This window comes from Lepidochelys olivacea (genome assembly GCF_965140295.1).
Source record: "Lepidochelys olivacea isolate rLepOli2 genome assembly, chromosome: 1".
NCBI classification, from domain to species: Eukaryota; Metazoa; Chordata; order Testudines; family Cheloniidae; genus Lepidochelys; species Lepidochelys olivacea.
Window position 1 is genome coordinate 299,949,545 of NC_140411.1, and position 22,757 is coordinate 299,972,301.

Sequence of the window (22,757 nt, forward strand, 5' to 3'; positions counted from 1 at the left end):
GGAACACTGTCTGAAAATGCCTTTCATCTTTTCAATGCAAATCCAAAGAATCCCAAATACATACTGTTTGTACAGAGGGATTCTGTAGGCTCAGAGGAAGAAATATGTTGCATACTCACCACACTCCTTCCTTTTCACTACCACCTTCCCTGTGCTTTTGTCCCCAGATAGTTTCAACCAAATTTTGCAAAACTATTTAAGATCTCAAACTGAACATATGTATGGACTTAAATATTATAAACAAAAATATTTCTAAACAAATTCAAATATCTGAAAATACGATTCCCCCTTATCTATCTGCCATCACTTAAGGGTTTGGTGTATCTCCTTCAATAGAGGAGCACATCACTAACACTAAAGTAGCACAAGGAATGACATGAACGTAATTCTCTGCCCTGTGCTACAGTTAGCAATGTCATTATCTGTTGTGAGACACAGACTAAACATTGAGCCCCAAATCCTGGCCAGTACTTAAACACATGCTTAACCTGATGCATGAGAGTAGTCCCAGAGTTGTGAAATCAGCTGCACAACTCATGCTTAAACATAAGCATGAGTTTAAGCAATTTGCAGAATTTAGGCGCAAATTCAGTTCTTAGCAGGTAAAAACCCTTTCAGTTACCTTTAAAATACACAAAGGAAAAAGCCTGTTGTAAGTCAAGACATTTTATAATTCTTTGAGAACCTACAATATTACAAAGTGTCAAAACAGTATTTAATCTGTTTGCAAACTTAAGTCTCCATGGAACCAACAGTCTAAGGGATCTTAACTAGAATTAACAATTGCATACAGATAATTTATTATACAATGCTATTCCATTAACATAGAAAAAAAACTCCACTACCTAGCTACTATATTTTTAGTCTTTGCTTGAAAGCAAAATATACTGGGCCAAATTCTGCCCCTGTTTACACCTATTCACCTCCAATGAGGACAGAGTATGGTCCAGGATCATCATATTATCTGAATTAAGGTTTGCAAGTCTAATGTTCTGTATGGACTACTGAAGCATCTTTTGCCAAAACTACTGTGGTTTTAGATGACTAAACAAAACCTACTTTGTCTTATAAAACAATGTGATATATACCACACCTTAACCATGTGATGTGTCCATTAAGGAAGCATTCCTCTGCTACTACCCATCGTCTATTGGTCCATCATGAACTTGGATTCAGAGCCATTCCAAATTGCTCTGATCCCAGCAAGACTGTTTCTAAACTCACTACTTCTACAGATGTAATCTAACAGTGGATATCCTAAGCAAAACAAACATGATAAATATCAGAGATTTTGCTTCGGCAACATAATGAATGTAATGACAGAAACACGAAGAAGGTAAAACATCACAGGGTTGACACAGAGCTCAGTTAGCAGTCTAGCAATAGTTTAAAAGTTTCTGGTTAGACACTTTACAGATGCAAGTTCCTTCTGCTAATACAGCGGTACTCAACTGCATGTGGCCCAGTTAGCACACAGCTGTGGCCCAGCTGTGTGCTTAAAGGCTGCTGGGCCCACAGAGTCAAAGGGGCAGGTTGCCGCACCACCTGGTACAGTGGGGTACAGAGCCCTGGCTGCCCTGCCACCCTGCCCGGTGTGGCAGGGTCTGGAGTCCCAGCCCCCCTTGCCCAGGGCCCTGGCTGCCCTGTCCCACATGACGGAGTACGGGGTCGGGGCTGCCGGGCCGCCCAGCCGCAGGCAGCGGGGTCTGGACTCAGGGCTGCCCTGCCTTGTTGCCCAGCCCCACGCTGCAGGGTCTGGGCTCAGGGCTACCCAGCAGGGTCCAGGCTTGGGGCTGCCACGTGGCACAGTCAGGGGGGTAGGGGCTGCCACATGGTGGGAGTAGCAGGGTAGGGGCTGCCCTGCAGCCCCAAGCATGGGGTATGCTCCTGGCCCCACTCTGTGGAGAGATCTGTGGGTAGACCGGGGCATTGGGCATAGGGGTCTGTAGGAGGGTTTGAGGGGGGCATTGTGATTCTCAAACTGCGGCCCAGGTAACACATTGTGGGTAGGGTTGCCAACTTCTTAATCGCACAAAACCAAACACCCTTGCCCTGCCCGTCCCTTCCCCAAAGTCCCGCCCCTGCCCCGCTCCTTCTCTAAGGCCCCGCCCCGCACTCACTCCATCCTTCCTTCCTCCGTTGCTCACTGTTTCCTACCCTCCCTCACTTTCACTGGGCCAGAGCAGGGGATTGCGGTATGGGAGGGGGGGAGGGCTCTAGATTGGGGCCATAAATGAGGGGTTCAGGGTGCAGGAGGGGGCAATGGGCTAGGGCAGGGGGTTGGTGTGTGGGAGGGGTTGCAGAGTCCAGGCTCCAGGAGGGCGTTTGGGTGTGGGAGAGGGCTGAGGGCTGGGGCAGCGGGTTGGGGTGTGGGCTCTGGAAGGGAGATATGGTGCATGAGGGGATTCCAACCTGGGGCCAAGGGTTGGGGTGCAGGCTCCAGCTGGGCGGAGCTTACCTCAGGCAGCTCCTGGTTGGCAGCGCAGCGGGGCTAAGGCAGGCTAAGGCAGGCTCCCTGCCTGCCCTGGTTCCATGCAGCTCTCGGAAGCAGCTGCCATGTCCGACCTGGCCCCTAGGCGCAGGGACATCCAGGCAGCTCCATGCCCGCAGGCTCCACCCCCGCATCTCCCAATGGCTGTGGGGAGCCAATGGGAGCTGCAAAGGTGGCCCTCAGGGCGGGGGCAGCATGCGGAGCTCCCCTCATCACCCCTGCGCCTAGGAGCCGGACATGCCAGCCACTTCTGGGAGCCACGGGGAGCCAGAGAGCCTGCCTTAGTCCCGCTGGACTGCCGACCAGACTTTTAATGGCCCGGTCAGTGGTGCTGATCAGAGCCACCAGGGTCCCTTTACAACCAGGCATTCCAGTCGAAAACTGGAAGCCTGGCAACTCTAATTGTGGGCCGCTAACGACAAATACGTTGAGAACCACTGTGCTGGTAAAAGCCTTCAGACTTTACTGAAACTGGCTTTGTGGACATGTGCTAGAAATTCATCAGGGATGCATTCTTTAAAAAGTGAAAACAACAAAGAGGGAAATAGAATAAGAGATGAAACCCAATTTACAAGCTCTACCTCGGAAATATGTTCTATGCACAACATTGCAATGAAGAGACAAACGTAGGTTATTTAATTTTGATAACTTGATGGCATTATGCAGGATAATTTGAGTTCTACCAAGTACAACAGGGCTTGAAAAATTCAAATCACAATTTTTGGATGAATGTAAAGACCAAACAAGAGGGGAAGAAATATAATTTTTTGTAGATTTTAATCTATCCTTCTTCCACTTATCCCATCATTGTGCAAACATCTGCTAGCTTTGTCTGACCCAGGAGATACTAAGGTCCATCTGCTTACCACCTTCTTTGATGAAATCCATCCATTACTTCCTTGGCTTTGCTCAGGGTTTCTTTCCTACCACATTCCCCCACCACGTTATCTTCACCAGGTCTCCTTCATTCATCCTTTGTGTGTGTCCAAACCAGCAAAGTTGCACATCCTGAACTTTGTCATCCATATCAAGGACTTTGACTTCCACCCTAATACTTTCATTTTGAAGTCTGTCTCTTCATGTAACTCCTCTTATAGCACTAAGACATCTCAACTCACATACCTGCAGGGTTGAACCTATTGGTCTTTTTTATCACCCATGCTTCTACACCAAAGAGCATTGCATGCCATTCAGAAAAAAGAACAGGCCTTATGGTTGTAAATAAAACCTTCTAAATATGAACTGATTAAACTGAGGCAATGATGTCTTCCTCAGTCTTCAGAGAGCCAGCTCTAGCATCCATAGCTTTAACAAAAGCAGCAGGGTAAAACAAACAAAATAGGTCAGCAGTCAAACTGCCCATCTGAACCCTGTGGGCAGCAATGAAACTGTCTAGAATCATGTCATTTTCATATCATGGTTTTAGAACAGAGGTGGGCAAACTATGGCCCGCAGGCCACATCCAGCCTGCGGGACAGTCCCACCCAGCCCTTGAGCTCCCAGCCAGGGAGGCTAGCCCCGGCTCCTCACCCGCTGTTCCTCCTCCCCGCAGCCTCAGCTCGCCGTGCCGCCAGCACTCTGGGCAGCGCGGCGGCATGGCTGGCTCCGGCCAGGCAGTGTGGCTCAGGGGAGGATTTACTAGTGAACACAGGGTGCCCTGGCACGGGACCCCCCCAACAACAGGGGAACCCAGGGCCTGCCACTCAGGCAGCTCAGCACCGGCACACCCTCCTCACGGGACGGAGAGGGGGGCTGCACTGCGGGGGCAAGGGAGAGCAGGGAGGGAGGCTCATCTGCAGCCTCAGGGGAGCAGGCGGGATGTGCGGGTGGCGGGAGCGTGGCAAATGCGGGTGGAGGACTCAGGAGGAGCACCAGACAGCCGTGCAGCCAGCCAGAGAGAAGTGGCACTTTGAACAGGAAACTGCCGCTTCTCTCCGGTGGAGCAGCTGCCTCTGCTCCTATTGAGTTCTCCGCCCATGTTCGCAGGGCCACATTCCAAAAGGGGCTTTGGGCGCAGGGTGGGGGGGGCTGAATAGCGTGGAAGTCCCGGAGGACTCTCAGGGGCTGGGGGTGTGGATAGGGGTCAGGGTAGTCAGGAGGCAGGGAGGGTTGGATAGGGGGTGGGTTCCCAAGGGGACGGTTAGGGGCGGGAGGTCCTGGGAGGGGGAGGTCCCGGGAGGGGGCAGTCAGGGGACAAGGAGCAGGGAGTGTTGGATGGGTCGGGGATTCTGAGGGGGGCAGTCAGATGGCGGGAAGTGGGAGGGGGTGAATAGGGGGCAGGGGCCAGGCTGTTTGGTGAGGCACAGCCTTCTCTACCTGGCCCTCCATACAATTTCGGAACCCCGATGTGGTCCTAACACCAAAAAGTTTGCCCACCCCTGTTTTAGAAAGCTATTAGCATCAGCAAAGGCAAACACTGGAAACCGACATGCAAGGCCTTGAAGTCTACTACCCCTCTGCAAAGGAGTAACAGTATTGTGGCAAAAATTGGTGCACTATGACCCTTTCATGTGAGTGAAGGCACTGGGCCTTCGCTATTCAGACTGTTGGCACTCAACTTTTCCTGGTGGGATCCCTTTTCATACTTACCTAGGGCTTGTATGTTAGGAGATGTCTACCCTTACCGGGGATCGATGCTGCAGCGATCGATGCACCACGGTTTGATTTAGCGGATCTAGTGAAAACCCTCTAAATCGATGGGAGATTGCACTCCCATTGACTCTGGTACTCCACTGGAACAAGAAGAGTAAGGGAAGTCAACGGGAGAGTGTCTCCCATCAACACAGCGCAGTGTAGACACCGGGGTAAGTTGACCTAAGATACATCGACTCCAGCTACGCTATTCACATAGCTGGAGTTGCATAACCTAGGTCAACTTATCCCCATAGTGCAGATAAGGCCTTAGTCTGCTAACTAGCAGGCATTTATTAAATTGTGCAAGTTCTGAAGTATCAGAAAAGCTAATGACATTTAAGTCCATATAACCCCAATACTTGAGACAACAAACAAATGTAGATTCCAGTATCCACACACTGAGAATGCGAGTTTCTCTATCCACAGCTGAACTTGAGTACTTTGTATGACCTGTTTCTTCCACTTACATAGAATATGTTCACAGAGAAATGAAATCTCATATTTTAGCATCCTTTAAAGTAAGACTAATTGATTTGCAAACTTTCTGGTAGTCTGTGCGAGGTTGTGACGAATGGGTAGTGAAAAGTGGTGACAATTAAGTCTGCTAGACTTAATTCACAATTCCAGCTGCCAGTATCACATTACTGTGAAATCCATTCATTGCACTAAGTTAACGCTTGGAGCAGTCATCTGAAGTTTGCACAAACTCACTCTTGTCAACCATTTGCAGTTAACGTTTGTTAAACGTCTGATAAAGCACTAAAACTAATTACCTTCTTTATTTAGAAACACGGCTTGAGAACAGACTGTTATGCCTATGCTGATTTTCTTCCAATTTAATGGGATAGTTCTGTCCATTATCCCATTAGCTACGCGCTGCTAAAAGACTATAATGAGCACCACAAAGCCAAACAACTAATTGAAGTCATTACAAACTCCCAAAACAACATCAATTATTTCTGCACTTGATTGCTGCAAAATGATCTCTTTTAAACACACACATATATCACACATTTGGTCTGATCTCTGAACGGCTGCAGAATAACCAAAAATAAGGAGATCTGGTTCCGGTTTTCTCCTCACCAAAATTGTCTCTCATTCTGTATATTTGCCAACATTCCTGATAACAAATACACAGTCTGACTCATTTCCTCACAGTGAAAACATTCATGTTGATCCTTTAAACAAGACAGCAGTAGTACAGACTTCCAGAGCATTCTGGTGTGAGAAGACATTGATATTCATGTATTGCCAAGGTAAATTTCAACCTTTTAACTCCAGATGTTTACACTGGCAAAGTCATAGCATTACAGAGCTAGTTACTAATTCAGATTTTATTTAGAAAGGCTGAAGTTGATTTTTTTCTCCTCATTTTGATTAAATGCTGCAGCACTAATGTTTTTAATAAAATGTTTAGCTGTTCTGTAGTTTCTCCCTAGATTTTCTTGAAATCCTTCCCAAACAACAAAAAAACCATACAAAAAACTAAGAAGCTATAGAGTATCACAGTAAAAGATGGGCTAATGCTGTCAAAAGATCAACCTTCAGCCATGTAGCATAAAATTATTAAAACAGCGGAGCAGGAGTTAATTTTCTATTTCATAATTTTTATGTAGGACATTTTCATATGGAACTTAAGCTCTACTGACACTTTAAATACCAGCGTTCATATTCTTTATATAGCTCAAATTCTCTAAAATGTAACTTCAGACAGAAAGGCAAGAGCTCTTATAGCTTAATTAATTTTGGTCTGTGCACCCTTTCCTCCATGTAAAAAAAGTTTCACCTTTTTCATTAAAAACAAAAATACTTTGAAAAAATAGTAAAATGAAGAATAAAAGTTTGAGTAAATGTATCAAACCTTATGGCAGCACAGTCTCTATCGAACAATACATGAAGAGTGCTACGATAAGATCAGAGGAAAATAAATTTGTTTTCTGAGCTATAATGCTGCTGCTAGAAAATTCTAATACAAGAGCTCTGTGTAGATAAAGGGCACATTGCAAGGTCAGCATAATTACAGCCAACTCTGTTCCCTGCTAACCAAGTGTACATATAGTTCAGCCAGTTGACGCGCATGTGCTCGCTCTCTTTTTCCAAAACAAAAACAAACAAAAAAAACCCTGTTAGGCTCCCTTACCATGAAAGCAATGCCAGTACTCAGACAGCACTGAAACACTTCAGGTGTCAACTCCTTAATAAGGAAATGGTGCCAGATGCCAGCTACCTTTCGTATCAATTTCTTGATCTACTTGTTTCCATTTGTCTTGTTTTGGAATGCTGTTCAATTCTCATGTTAAAACAATGCTTCTGCACCGTCACTGAAACCAAGGTCAAAGTGTGGCACCCGCAGCAAACATACTATAGTTACAGTTAAGTGCGGTGATTAAAGGGCACAGCTGTACTACAGCTGTGACATAAAATTCCACTGTCATAACACAGCAAGGAACCCATTCACTAACTAAGCAAATTAACTTTTTCCACACATTTTGCTGCATCTTTTAACGTTAACCATGTTGACGAGGTAGACAAAAACAAAACATTTTCTTAAGAGTTCAGGTAGAGTTTTTTGTTTTAGTTTTTAAGTCAAACTCTTTTCAATTCTGTTTAGTAAAAGAAAATATTTATATGGGGACAGACTTTAATAGGCTGTAATTGAATATTACGTGATTGGAAAATAATTATATTGGTATAGGTAAACAACATGCGTTCAACTAACTGATCAAAAAGAAGAGCAGCTTCCCTAACTGTTCAAAGAGTCCCAGAACATCATTTATCAATACAGCTTCTTTGAAGCATTTCAGGTGCACAACAGCTATATCGCTTGTTCAGGACAAAAACAATTTCACATAAAAATGGTGAATTTATGGAGAACCATTTGACCCTCCTCTTCAGCCATCATAAAGAAAAACAGAATACCACTCCTGGTTTCCTGGTCAGTTTCTACAGCTTTAATTGAAAAAGTAAACAATCCTTATACCAACACTTCTATACACTCAGCTGTTCAAGAAATCCATGAGGTATATACACATCTGATAAACATTTGATCACTTCAGTTTACAATAATTCTGCTAGCACACACTAATGAAGGAAAATTACAACATATTCGTTGTGAAAATATCAAATCCACAGTCAGTGAGTCTGCCATTATCACATCAAAGTGTTGTTCTCACTCTTACCTCAATGATCTTGTCATGAATTTGCAGGCCTTCTGTCTTGTCAGCAGGTCCATCTTCCAAGATTTTTGACACATAAATTCCTTCAGGTGAAGAATCCTCCTGATTGTTCTGTACCGGGCAATATAGAAGTTGCAAAATAAAAGACAGCCATATTAGTACAACAAAGGAGACAGTGCTATATTCAGCAATGCAAAATGCAAATCCATCTAAAAAATGGAGCTCTCTTTTTTTATCTAGCGATTTAGCTACTTGGGATTTTTAACTTAAGAGAGAATAGGCCTTAATCAAAATGACAGCATTAATAAACGATTCTAGCATTCTTGACAAGGTAATCTATGACGTTGGTTTAGTCTACAGAAAACACAAGGTGCAATAGTAATCAGATCCTAGATAAAATATTTAAAGTGAATCTCACACTTCTAGCAGATGTGACTAATGTATATAAAGAAGATCACGTATTAAAGAAAAAAGGAGGAAGCACATGTGTTAGTAAGAAAAGTCATTCTTTAACACTGCTGTTTGCATATATTTTTTCCTTAGAAAATAAAGCAACACTATTTAGTAACATATAGTAGTGATGGGATTTTACTGAAGTTGGTTAACCTCATAGATCCTATTTACATGGGAGACTGAGAACTCGCTCAACTGTGAAATCTGTAAAGATATGCTAAGGAGAACCTTTTTCAAGCTGATCTTTACACATTTCCAAATGAAACTCACTTAAGTTCAAACTTACAGCTAAGAAGTTATTTACCACATTTGGAATAATACAATAGACAGCTCTGATTACATTAAAGTTATTTTTTTAAACGTATGGTGTAGTGCCAGTCCAACTCTGCATGCCAAACTTCCAACATTTGACTTAAAATAAGTTTTAATAAATTACTGATTTATATAATGAAGTTAAAGAGGCACAGTCAATTTAGAACTCACTTTTCTATTTGAGCTTATTTATTTAATAGGGCTGTCAATTAATCTCAGTTAACTTGTGCGATTAACTCAAAAAAATTAATCGCGATTAATTGCAGTTTTAATCACTGTTAAACAATAGAATACCAACTGAAATTTATTAAAGGCATTTTGAATGTTTTTCTACATTTTCATATATACTGTATTCTGTGTTGTAATTGAAATCAAAGTGTACATTATTTTTTATTACAAATACTTGCACTGTAAAAATGATAAACAAAAGAAATAGTATTTTTCAATTCACCTCATACCAGTACTGTAGTGCAATCTCTTTGTCATGAAAGAGCAACTTACAACTGTAGATTGTTTTTTGTTACATAATTGCACTCAAAAACAAAACAATGTAAGACTTCGGAGCCTACAAGTCCACTCAGTCCTACTTCTTGTTCAGCCAATCACAAAGACAAACAAGTTTGCTTACATTTACAGGGGATAACGCTGCCCTCTTCTTATTTACAAGGTCACCAGAAAGTGCGAACAGGCATTTGCATGGCACTTTTGTAGCTGACAATGCAAGGTAATTACGTGCCAGCTATGCTAAACATTCATATGCTCCTTCATGCCTCAGCCACCATTCCAGAGGACAAGCTTCCATGCTGATGATTCTTGTTAAAAAAATAATGCATTAATTAAATTTGTGACTGAACTCCTTGGGGGAGAATTTTGTCCCCTGCTCTGTTTTACCCACATTATGCCATATATTTCATGTTATAGCAGTCTCGGATGATGACCCAGCACATGTCGTTTGTTTTAAGAACACTTTCACTGCAGATTTGACAAAACACAAAGAAGATACCAATGTAAGATTTCTAAAAATAGCGACAGCACTTGACCCAAGGATTAAGAATCTGAAGTGCCTTCCAAAATCTGAGAGGGATGAGGTGTAGAACATGCTTTCAGAAATCTTAAAAAAGCAAAACTCCTATGCGGAAACTACAGAACCGAACCACCAAAAAAGAAAATCAACCTTCTGCTGGTGGCATCTGACTCACATAATGAAAATGAACATGCATCGGTCCGCACTACTTTGGATTGTTATCGAGCAGAATCCATCATCAGTATGGAAGCATGTCCTCTGGAATGGTGGTTGAAGCATGAAGGAACATACAGTAACTCCTCACTTAATGTTGTAGTTATGTTCTGGAAAAATGCTACTTTAAGCGAAAAGATGTTAAGCAAATCAAATTTCCCCATAAGAATTAATGTAAATGGGGGAGGGGGGGCGGTTAGGTTCCAGGAAAAAAAAATGGCCAGACAAAAGACTATATTATACACACACACACTCTGTGTGTGTGTGTATCAGTTTTAAACAAACAATGTAATACTGTACACAGCAATGATGATTGTGAAGCTTGGTTGAGGTGGTGAAGTCAGAGGGTGAAAGAGGGTGGGATATTTCCTAGGGAATGCCCTACTGCTAAATGATGAACCTGCACTGGGCTGAGCCATCAAGGGTTAACACATTGTTGTTAATGTAGCCTCTAGAAGCCAGCACAAATGGAGGAAGGGGAAACAGCATGGCAGAGAGAGACAGAGACACTCACCCTGTATGTGAGAGAGAGAGATGCATATTGGCCCTTTAAGTACACTGATGCCACTCTAAATACACTGGCTTTTTAAGTAGATTAGCAAATTGAGCCAGCAGCTGCTGCCAGCAAGCTCCCTCCATCCTGAGCCCTGTGGTATTGTTGTCCCCGTGGAGATAAGGTACAGAAGTGGGGGACAGGAGCGGTGGGAGGGGGACATCCTGACATTCACACTCCTCTTCTCCCCACCTCTGCACAGCAAGCAGGAGGCTCCCAGGAGTAGCTCCAAGCCAGAGGGCAGGAGCAGCACATGGGAGTGGGGGGAGGGACAGCTGAACTGCCCAGCAATTGATAGCCTGCTGGGTGGCTGCCGCACAGGGAACTTAGGGGGGCAGGGAGCTGATAGGGGGGCTGCTGGTCCACTCTGGTTCCAAGCCCTCACCAGGTAGCTCCAACAGACTGCTCTTCCTGCAAGCAGTGGACAAAGCAGGCGGCTGCCAAACAACGTTATAAAGGAGCATTGCACATCTTTAAATGAGCATGTTCCCTAATTGATCAGCAACGTAACAACAAAACTATGTTAACCGGTATGACTTTAAGTGAGGAGTTATTGTATGAATCTTTAGCCATCTGGCACGTAAATATCTTGCAACGCCGGCTACATCAGTGCCATGAGAATGCCTGTTCTCACTTTCATATGACATTGTTAACAAGATGCAGGCAGCATTATCTCCTGCAAATGTAAACAAACTTCTTGTCTGAATGATTGGCTGAACAAGAAATAGAACTGAGTGGACTTGCAAGCTCTAAGATTTTATATTGTTTTAATTTTGAATGCAGTTTTTTTGTACATAATTTGTAAGTTCAACTTTCATGATAAAGAGATTGTGCTATAGTACTTGTATTAGGTGAACTGAAAAATACTATTTCTTTTGTTTTTTTACAGTGCAAATATTTGTAATCAAAAATAAAAAGTGAGCACTGTACACTTTGTATTCTGTGTTGTAATTGAAAACAATATATTCGAAAACATCCAAAATATTTAAATAAATGGTATTCTATTATTAACAGTGCGATTAATCGCACTACTAAAAGAATAATTGCGATAAATATTTTTAATCACTTGACAGCCCTATTATTTAATGTTACAAACAACAACAAAAATATCTATGTCTGAAAGAGGCTATTTTCCCAGTTTGTTTTATTGTGTACATTTTACAGCACTTTGTATGTTGTCAGTTAGGCCCTGACCAACGGGACTATTCATGTATATAAGAGTTCGCAGGATTGGGTCCTTTGTGTGGGTCTTTTTCACAGCAAAACCACAATCAAGATTCCACCCCACTGTGCTAGGTGCTGTACAAATATACAGTAATTGTCCTGAAGAGCTTGCCTTCTGACTAGATTTCAAGTTGACAATATTGCTCTAAATTAAGTGCTGGTAAATCAACAACTGCTGCCTACCCCCTCAATTTTTCATGCCTCACATCCTAAAAAGAGATCCAAAAATGAACAGGTTCAAAAATGTTCTAAGGTAAACAAATAGATTTCTACTGAGTGTCCACATCAGATATGAGAAATATAACTTTTCTTAGACTACAAGGGATTACAAGGGATACTTTTACTCATATAAAATTACACCTTACTCAATGAGGGGCCCCACTGACTTTTTATAAAGTAAGGTGTTACCTGATGAGAGTAAGGCCATGTCTACACTACCCACCGCATTGGCGGGTAGTGATCGATCTATTGGGGATCGATTTATCGCATCTAGTGTAGACGCGATAAATCGATCCCCAATCGCTCTGCCATCGACTCCAGAACTCCACCACAGCGAGAGGCGGAAGCGGAGTCAATGGGGGAGCAGCCACCGTTGATCCCGCACTGCGAGGACGGAAAGTAAGTGATTCTAAGTCGATCTAAGATACGTTGACTTCAGCTACGCTATTCTCATAGCTGAAGTTACATATCTTAGATCGATCCCCCCCGCACTGTAGACCAGGCCTAAGGGGATTAATCTGGTCCATCCTAAATAGACAATATAGATACGTGACATACAGCATCCTTTGGCAGTCTTTGCCACCTGAATTCAGCATTCATGGGGCGAGAGTTTGTGCTTCGGTTCTAAGGGGGGCAGCACAGAACTCGCAGTCCAAGATGGCAGGAGGGGGCTAAAATGGCTTTCAGCTACCTTTCTGCCCTCCCAATCCTGGGCTGCTCTCAGGCTGGCTGGACACACACCCTTCCCCCAGGCATAATTTAGCCAGCCCTGCGGACCTAAGTTACCACAGCCTCCTTGGGCTGCACAAGAGCTGCAGGGCTGCCCAGAAACCCAGTCTCTGACACACTCCTGTTGCCCCCAGTATATCCCTATGGCGGTTTGTGATGGGGTCCATGGAGGACAGCCTGAGGTTGTCTCCACAGTACTGGCAACCAAAGAATTCTCCCACCACCAGAACCAGAAGCCCGCAGTCTCAAAAGTCCAGAGCAGGAGTGAAGATCTCCCTTATAGAGTCTTATTAGGATATCACATCATCTTCTCCTTTAAAAAAACATACAACATAGCCCTCTGAAATAACTTCCTTCCTGCTAAGATAAATCATAACGAGGTTGTTATGGGTTTGGTTTGTTTTTTTTAGGTGAGGGGAGGAAGAAAAAAAAGTGAAAAAACTTTCCAATGTTTTATGAAACACAACACACATAAAATTGTAAGTATATTTATCCCTCAGATACAGAAAGGCACGTTATCCAAAAAGAAAAGCTTGCAATTCTGTAGGTAGAACATAATTTTGTCCTCAAAAATCTGTTGCTTATGGGACCAATCAGCTGTTTCACTGTTTCACTTCATTAAACCAAGTTTCATGCAATGCACATTTTCCTTGAATAACCTGAAAAAAATGATTTCTTGCACTTTGAGATGAGCACAGACTCCTTCTATCTGGTTACTCAACAATTCTTGACACAATGTTTACATTTGTATATTAGATAACTGCATTAGTTCAGTGTTTCCCAACCTTTTCCAGTCTTAAGGCACACTTACTTCAATAAAAGATTTCTGTGGCACACCACAGCCCCACGTGAAAATCATTATAACAAAACTTACTTTTCATTGGAAATTTGAGCTAGCCTTAATATGCAGAATCACTTAATCCTTGCAGGAAATGTTGAAAATGCAACTCAGAGCTCTTGCTCCACTGGTCTCATATGCTCTCTTTGCTTGTTTTTTATGCAATTCAAGCTTGAAAAAACTTAACTTGCACAGGTACGTTGCTGAAAATGGTAACAAAATGGAGATTACCATGTATTTGTCTGCCAAAGTCAACCAGAATGAGTCCACAGGCATACTGTCAAAATTTAATTTTAAGAGTGGTCAATCCCTAATTCATCTTGAGTCATTATTATAAGATTCTTAGCACTTTCCATTGCAGAGGAAATTCAAAGATCCCAGACCCAGCTGAAATCTTCTATTTAGGTTGAAGGAAAATATAGGCTGAATTTTTCTTCCAGACTTTTCAAATGCTCAGAAAAGGCATTGACCAAAACACTGCTAGTGGGATCTGACGTGCTTTCCAGGGTGAACATTTCTATTGTGCCTTTTGCTACTTTTTCCACATCGGAGGGCTAACTTAGATCTAAACTCATGCAGTTTATCCATGCAGGAGACAAGATTCTCATTTCTACCTTGCATTTTCCTGTTCAGTTCATTGAGGTGGTGGAATATATCAGCCAACTAGGCAAGTTTTGCACACCATGCCACATCAACGATTAGGTCCATGTGTGTGGATTCCTCCAAAGCTAATTTTTAACTCCTCTCTGAGCTCATACAAACATGAGAGAACTTTTCCATGGAAAAGCCAGTGTATTTCTATGTGAAAAAGTAAATTCTGGTGTTCTGCTCCCATTTCCTCACACGACAACGAGAAAAGGCAACATTTTAAGGACTGTGATTTTATTAAGTTCACTATCTTTTCTCCTCCATCTAACACTGAGGAAAGTTTTTCTGGCCGTTTTTTGGCCACGGCAGCTTCATGGTGCAGGAAACAGTTGGTCACCAGCACATCTAGGTTTTGTTCTTTGACCTTGCTTACAAACCTCTTCTCTCTTCCAGTCATGGAGGCAGTTCCATCTGTGCAAACATTAAGACAATTTTTCCAGTGCAATTCTCCCTCCTCAAGGCAGGTCATTGTCACCCTGAAGATTTTCTCTCCAGTCGTGTGACCTGGCAGTTGTCTGAAAAATAAAAAATTTTCTTTTATACTATCTCCATCAACATACCTGACCATTAGCCAAGAGTTCAGTGTGATTACTGATATCTGTTGAGTCAGCAAGCTGCAATGCAAATTGTCCGCTTGATTTGATTTTTTCTCAGAGCACAGTCTCAATGTCAGCTGAGATCATCAACATGGCGACTTATCGTATTATTTGAAAGGGGAACTTTTGCGATTTCATTGACTGCATTTGCACCTAACATCACTCTCACCATTTCTTTGCATGCTGGTAAAATTAGTGTTTCTGCAACTGTAACGGCTTTTTCACCTTCGCTACAAGCGAAGTAGCTTGCTTCCAGTGGTTTATCAGAAACTGCTACAGTCTTTCATTATTTGCACTTGTTTTTCAGTTTGATCCTTCAAACGCTCAAAAAAATATTTTCCCTTGTTGACAAGGGACGGATGTTTGCTTGTAAGGTGTCATTAGTTGGCACGACTGCATGGCTTGAGAGTTTCTCCCCACACACAAGACACTGTCAAAGAGAGCAAGATGGTTCACCTGTAAACGAAAATCCAAATTGCAAATATCTCTCACTGTAGCATTGGCTCACCACTTCGACTTTTTTTTGTTCGTGTTCAGCTTCGTGTAGAGGCACTAGATTCTCTTTTCTTCAAATATTTGTCCATTTTCGAGTATTCAAATCAAAATTCAGCACGGTTACTTAACGGTTGATAAGAAAACACAGCTACTATGTAATACCACACAAACAGCACGGAAAGGTCATTTGAGCATAGCATGAGTAATGTCTGTCTCACATGCGTACATCTGAAGAGCAACAGCACAAAATGCAATTTGGTTATGACACAAATTAATGAGACATTTTTTTTCTCCGCACAAGTGACTTTCCAAAATTCTGTGGCACACCCGTTCGTGCTATGGCACACTGGTTGGGAAACACTGATCTATTTTAATTACTGTAGTCCATTCAATCCCTATTTCCCACTATTTTCTTCAGTGCCAGGCATGTTGGGTCAGTTCTGTCTTACACTGATATTTGGTAGCCACTAACACTAATCACCTATTTGTAGTATTCACATACACTATAGTTAGAATGAGAGGGGAAAAAACTAAGTTCAACACTGAAGACTGAAAAGTAATATGAAGTAGCCAGCTTTATACAGACCCAAGTTATATGATGTCCTGCCCACTTTCTAGAAGTTTCCACCTAACAATTCACAATTCCACCAACTTCCATCTCTTCAACAACCAATTGCAGTTACTGCTGCACAAAAACCACATCCTTCTCCCCAATCAGCAATGACCTCTCCATTACAGACAGTGCTATAACTTACTTATTTTTTCTTAATAGGCATAATAAGAACCTTTTTTGTTTTCATCACTTCCCTTTGAACTTTCTAGAAAAATTTAAGGTTTCATTCACAGATTGAAACTAGAGCCTCAATATTCTACTATTAAAAATATTTTCAATATATGTTACGTGCACGTGAATACTTCAATGATCTGGAAGTTCAAAAAATGAAATCCCAAGAAAACCCAGGAAACCAAACAAACACTGAGTTGCTTTCTTCCTGCAAAAATCCAAGTTCTTCCACAACCCTAAATTGTAGAAGACACATAGCAATCCAAAATAAAGATTTTACTGACTTCATTTACAAGGATAATGAAAAGGTGTTATACACTGCAATGTAAGTATTATAATACGCATGTCTTCTAGAGTCCTGGACTTTCATCCTTTCCCTTCAGAAATCTTACAAGCTCATACTTTGGAACTCTTTATAAAATGCACATGACACCTGCAGATCTTCATATTTACCCACAAGACCTAGCAGTGAAATTCTGCAGAGCAGGCCCTGTACTTCTTAGGCTTTGGTGCTAATGGGAGCAGACTCCTTGGCACCTCTAAATATAGCTTTAGAAAAGAAGGAGAAGACAAGCAAACCAACCATACAAACTCCCTGCCCCCAATATTTTTTTGCTAAAAGAGCAGCAGCAGGTTACAGCTTTTCAACTTCAAAAAGAAAAACTCTGATCAGTACATAGTAACTAACTAAACACTATGAAACATTTTTAATTATCAATTTTTCAGTTTAGCAAGTTTCTTTACCATTTAATACATTATTATGTACTTGATTCATGCGATTATAAGGACAAAGAAAGAAAACAGGTATTAATATTCTAGGATTTTTTTAAAAAATGTCTTTCCAAATCTAAGCTAGTTATTACGACTAGCAGACTGACTTAAGATACAAGATAGGTGGAAAATTCAATTCAACTTATAATTATATATATATTTGAATGCATACACTAGCAAGACAGTTGTTTAAGACTATGATGCAGGTAGTGCAGCTACAGAATAATATTTTGATCTTTCCCTTTAATGAAAATAATCAAGCATTTTTTCCACAGAATTACAGGGGCTTGATTCTGCAACATTTACTCATTTGAATAGTCCCACTGATTTCAACCGGGCAACTTGCATAAGTACAGATGACTCACATGAATTCAGACTGCAGACAGCTTCCAGGTTTGTTCCAGAAGTATTATGGACCCTATCCTTAGAGTTGAGGGTACTCTACACCTCAAAGGACTGGGTCCTAAAAATAGCAAATCTAATGATTTTAAAAACACTGATCTTAAATCTGCAGGCCAAATTCTGTACCCATTTTCAACTAGTGCAGATCCATGGCGTGACTGAAAGTAGAAGCTGGCCCCAGCTATTTGTTTTTATTACTAATAATAGACACACGATAATAGAAAAGTATCTATGTACTTTTAAAAAACGAAAAACTATATTTACTTTGGTGGTTACCTGATTGGGTCGTCCTCCTACAATATTGAATCCCAAAGTATCATTTTCTTTTTGTAGCATGATGGTTAATGGCTTAGGTTCTCCTCCCTAAGAAGAAAGGGGTGAAACACTAATTTTAAAATGTTACATGAAAAGAATTACTTCAAGGGAATGTATCAACGTGCTATAGCTTTTCAATGTGGAAAATGCAAGACAAACAGGCTTAATGGAAACTCTGATTAAAAATGGTGCTACACACTTATAAATGACACAGGAGTTTACATGATAGAAAAAAACAAATACCACTGAAATGTAATAGGTACTTTGAAGAGCACAAGGACCTGATTTTCATAGGTGCTGAGCACACAAAACTTTAAGTTAGTGGATCTGGGCGTGCTCAGCACCTCTTGAAATAAGGCCCCAAATGTTTGTGCACCTTTAAACCAAATCCCTGTATATACTAATTATATAAGATATTAAGCTTATGGGATGAAATCCTGCCTTAGTGAAGTCAATGGGAGTTTTGTCACTGATTTCAATGGAGCCAGGATTTCACCCACATCTCTGTCTCTTACCATTTCCAGTTCCAAAAGCTAGTTCTATACAGATTCCACAGTAATTCAAAGGGGGAGAAAAAACCTTTTTTCTCTTATTTTTTTCTTCACAGCAAAGTAAAGCAAATAAGCTAGAAAACAAACACACAACAATCCTAGCTGTGATTTTATAAGTCACACAATCAAAAATAGTGAAGAAACCAAAGTTAAAAAATAATAATATATGAAAAAAGACCTACTTCCTTAGGTAAAAATGATTAAATAATTTTTTAACCATACAAAGAAAATGAAAAACATTACCACAGGCCTTTCTTTAGCATAGTAATTTAATTTATTTTGCATTTTCATATATGAGTAGTTATATTTCAGGGGACATAATCCCTACAGAAAATTTTTATTCAGCCTGTACCAAGTAAAGTAAGATTGTGTTTTGTCATTCTCTATACACTGGTAAATTTAAGCAATTTTGACAGGTAAAAAAGCTGTACATTTTTAAATATTCAGAATATAATAATGAATGTTTAGGCACTCTGATATCCAAACAGATTTTTATTAACTGTGGCAGTAAAGTTTTGTATTACAGCAGGATACATTTTAAATTAATGAGGAACATTTTTTACTTTATAGATAGTTTTTCTTTCAAATGAGGGTTTCATTCATTTTCCTTGTCTTCTGTAACAGATTTCTCTGAGGCAGTACATACAGCAGCACCTACTGGTAGTGACAAGAAATGATAGCTATTGAAGCATTACACAAGAGGACTGCCTTCATGTCAATGTGCCAAATCCTTTTAAAATGTCCTTTTTAAAATCCAGTTCTCTCTCACCTCCTCCCCACATATGACTGTTTTTCTTGTGTACTCTGCACTTCACTGCAATCATTGCTGGCTCTCTTCATTCCACCTCATCATATCTTCCCAGCGGTGAAGCAGATATATGAGCATATCGTCTAAAGCCAACACCGCAACCCAGTGGATTAACCACCAGGAGGAAGTTGCAAAAAAACAAGAAAAAGATTAAGTATTCAAGTTCCTAACACTAAGTATTTTATTTCCAATAAGGCTTGAATTTATCATCTTAATCCTGGACATAAAAATTGTGAGAACTTGAATCAGTGCCCCAATGTGGGTCTCTTTTATAGCAGTTTGAAGTTCAACACATCATACTAGTTCAGAAGCCTGCCAGGCTACGCAAATCTTTTCCTCTTGATTTTGCTTCCAAAGAGTCAATAAAGATTTTGGAAGAAAATTCTCTTGAGTTGCGCTTAAATTCCATTAAATCACTTCTCACCATGGTTGCAACCAACAAATGTTAGACTCTGCACAGCAGTCCTTCAGACACGAATTAAAGCTTTATAGAACAAACCCTTTAGCATGTTAAGCCACCTCACCAATAAAATGTGTCTGTTTATTCAAACAAAAGCAGACAATTCAATATCTAAGCAATGCCATCTACCTTAGCAAAAGGCTGAAGTAGCAGTGCTGGTCTCTGTTGTCAAAATTGACAATCATTATGCCCTTCTCCGAAATGAAAGACATTGCTGTGTCCCTGCAGAACTGTTCCTAAACTAAAAACTATTCTCATGATTTTAAACAACAAACTGTTTCCCAAGCTACTTCTTCATACTGTAATTATAAGGAAAAATATCTGTTAGCTCCGTATCTATCTGAAACTGGAACCCCATCTAAAGAAAACACAGTACCATCATTAATAAGGTCACACCAAGCTGGATGAATTGTGGTCTGATCTGGACACCCTGCCCCTGAAGATTTGCATTCAAATTTGTTTATTGTCAGCCAAGTTGAAGCCCTTTCCTCTCACTTGTGTTTCCCTGTCACTCCCGACAAACCTGACATGAGATCCTCATCCAAATTGAGGGGACTACCAGAGGCTGCTGGTGTGCCACCCTTAGAGCCACCAGATTCTTAAACTACAAAAGGAGACATGAAACACATAACCTAAAGAGACTAATGTAATTTATGACTGCGTTTTAGGCTCTTCTTAAAGAAAATGAGAGCACCAGAAAGAATCTGCTGAAACTGCTTTCACAGCTCTTGAAAGATGACGAGTTTTCCAGGCTGAATGAATGGGGGAATGAGATGTACAAGTTTGATTTACATCAATTTAACTGTTTCCGGACTTTTCAAGCATGAGCACAGCAAGAGAGAGCTAGGTTTTAGGTTGCTGAGAGCAGCACTAACCGGTCATGTGTTAACTGACTGCCTCTCTGCCTTTGGGGGTTCTCTAGGGGACCTCACCAAACCGCAGGGGCTGAAAGTGCAATCTGAGGTCCAGGTGCAGTGTGGTGGGAAGAGGCTACAGTGTGCGTCAGCTCGATTTGTATTTTCCAAAAGCGACCACACAAGTAGGTATGGAATAAATACCACAAAGGGTCCAGTCTCTGCTGGGGTAGGTTCCACTGACTGTAGCAGAGTTTGGCTTGCAGAGAATCTGGCCCCACGTCCATAGGGTCCCTGGCGGTATCGCCCATGATCTGCCAGCATAGGTGCTGGAACTAGAGGTGCTCCCGCACCCCCTGGCTTGAAGTGGTTTCCATCACATACAGGGTTTACAGTTTGGTTCAATGGCTCTCAGCACCCCCACTATACAAACTGTTCCAGCGTCCCTGTCTGCTAGGCTCCATCCAAGGAGCAGCCTTGGCATAGATGAGATCGCAGTGTAAAGACAGGCAGTCGGGTCACACCGCACCAAACAGCGGGCTGCTCACCTCAGAGCCCGCCAGGCTGGGCTCCTGCCGCCCCCAGCCCGTCCACTCCCTCACTCACCTTGCAGGGGTGGCTGCCTGCCAGGTTCTTGGTGATGCTGCTGATGTGGCTCATGTACTGGTTGAACTTCACCTGGTACCTGAGCGCCGTCAGCTGCACCTCGCTCTGCAGCGCCGCGACCTGAGCCAGCAGCGACTTCTCCCTCTTGCTCCACTTCAGGGCCTGTCGCTTCAGCTCCTGCTCCAGGCTGGCCCTTTGGCCTTGCAGGCTGCCGTTCTGGCTGCGCAGCGCCCGCACGCAGCAGTGGCCCCGGCCCGGCGGCGCGCCCCCCGCCAGGTCCCGCTGCAGGAGCACCAAGCCGCAGCCCAGCTGGCAGATGCCGGCCGGGCGGTGCTCGCAGCTCTCCCGCATGTGCGCGTCCACGTCCTTCAGGCTGAGCACCTCCGGGCAGCCCTTGTGGCGGCAGCGGGCCGGGCTGTAGTCGCACATCTCGACGTGGGCGGCCAGCTGGTGGAGTCGCACGGTCCGGCCGCAGCCCCGCGGGCTGTAGTCGCACTTGATCTCCAGCTTCTGGATGAGGCTCCTGAGGGGCAGCACCTGGTGCAGCTCCTGGGCCGAGATGGGCTGGCACTGCTGGGGGCACAGGCGCCGCTGCACCGCCCAGGGCAGCAGGCAGCCGGCGCAGAAGACGTGCCCGCACGGCGTGGACAGCGGCTCCTCCAGCACCTTGCTGCAGAGTTTGCACTTGAGATCCGGGTCTACGGGCTCGGCAAAGCGATCCAGGTCAAAGCCCATGGCTGGAGGGGGGCAGAGCGGGCTGGGAGCACAGCGGGGGAGCAACTTTCCAGCGGCGGCGGCGGCGGCGGCTGCTGCTCCTGCCAGCCCGGCTGCTGATGCAGGCAGCGCGGCTCCAACTTCCAAGGAAGGCGGCGGCGGCGGCTGGGGGGGGGGGGATGAAGAGGAGCAGGGCAGCACGGAGTTTGTTTGGTTTGAAGTTTTCAGCTGCTCACCATGTCCCTTGACCCTCCCGTATTAACTCTAATAGGAGCTACCGACCAATACCGCCTCCCCCAACCCGGACCGCCCTTTCGTTACATCCCTCCTAGCAGGGAAATGCAGCAGGACGAGGAGGGAAGAAGCGGAGATCTGCCGGCTTCAGACTCTCGCCTGCAGAATGAGGGGGAAAGCAACCACGCCAGCTCCCTTGCCGGTGCAGGAGGGGAGCCAGGAAAAGGGGTGGGGAAGAGATGCATGAAAAGGACAGAAGGGAGCTCCTGGCTTGCCAGGCAAACGATAAGCCCACCCACCAACCTGGAACCGTTTCACTCCCAGAGATCTTCTCCTTTCCCCTCCAGGGTACTTGGCTTCTGGGTCATTCCTCTCGCCATCTACAGTAGCTTAAAGTCTTTTTATGATGTCTCTTAGAAAAGGGAGTGAAAAACAATCCCAAATCAAGCGGCAGAAAACCCCACTGGAATTACAGGTTATTTAGGCAGCCAATTTAGGGAGCACAGAGTAAGGGAAGGGTTAGTTGCCCAGCAGAAGATGTGGCCTGCTGGAGGGCTTTCCCCCGCAGCTACAGCAGCTCAGAAATCATGGGAGGGGGACTCTCATTACAGCCCCAAATTTATGCACAGCTCTTGGAGATGTTGTCCTCAGTG

General features: G+C 43.1%; 1 protein-coding gene across 1 annotated transcript in view; it reads right to left on the minus strand.

The window, feature by feature from the left end:
* Positions 1 to 22,002, minus strand: part of PDZRN4 (PDZ domain containing ring finger 4) — a 391,362-nt gene extending 369,360 nt beyond the window's left edge. Inside the window, exons 1-3 of the mRNA XM_084624876.1 lie at positions 21,157 to 22,002; positions 17,839 to 17,925; positions 8,305 to 8,412 (exon numbers count right to left, since the gene is read on the minus strand). Of these exons, the coding sequence (XP_084481002.1) occupies positions 8,305 to 8,412; positions 17,839 to 17,925; positions 21,157 to 21,891 (930 nt within the window). The 5' untranslated portion in view covers positions 21,892 to 22,002. The remainder of the gene's footprint in view (positions 1 to 8,304; positions 8,413 to 17,838; positions 17,926 to 21,156) is intronic.
* Between the last annotated feature and the right edge of the window lie 755 nt (positions 22,003 to 22,757).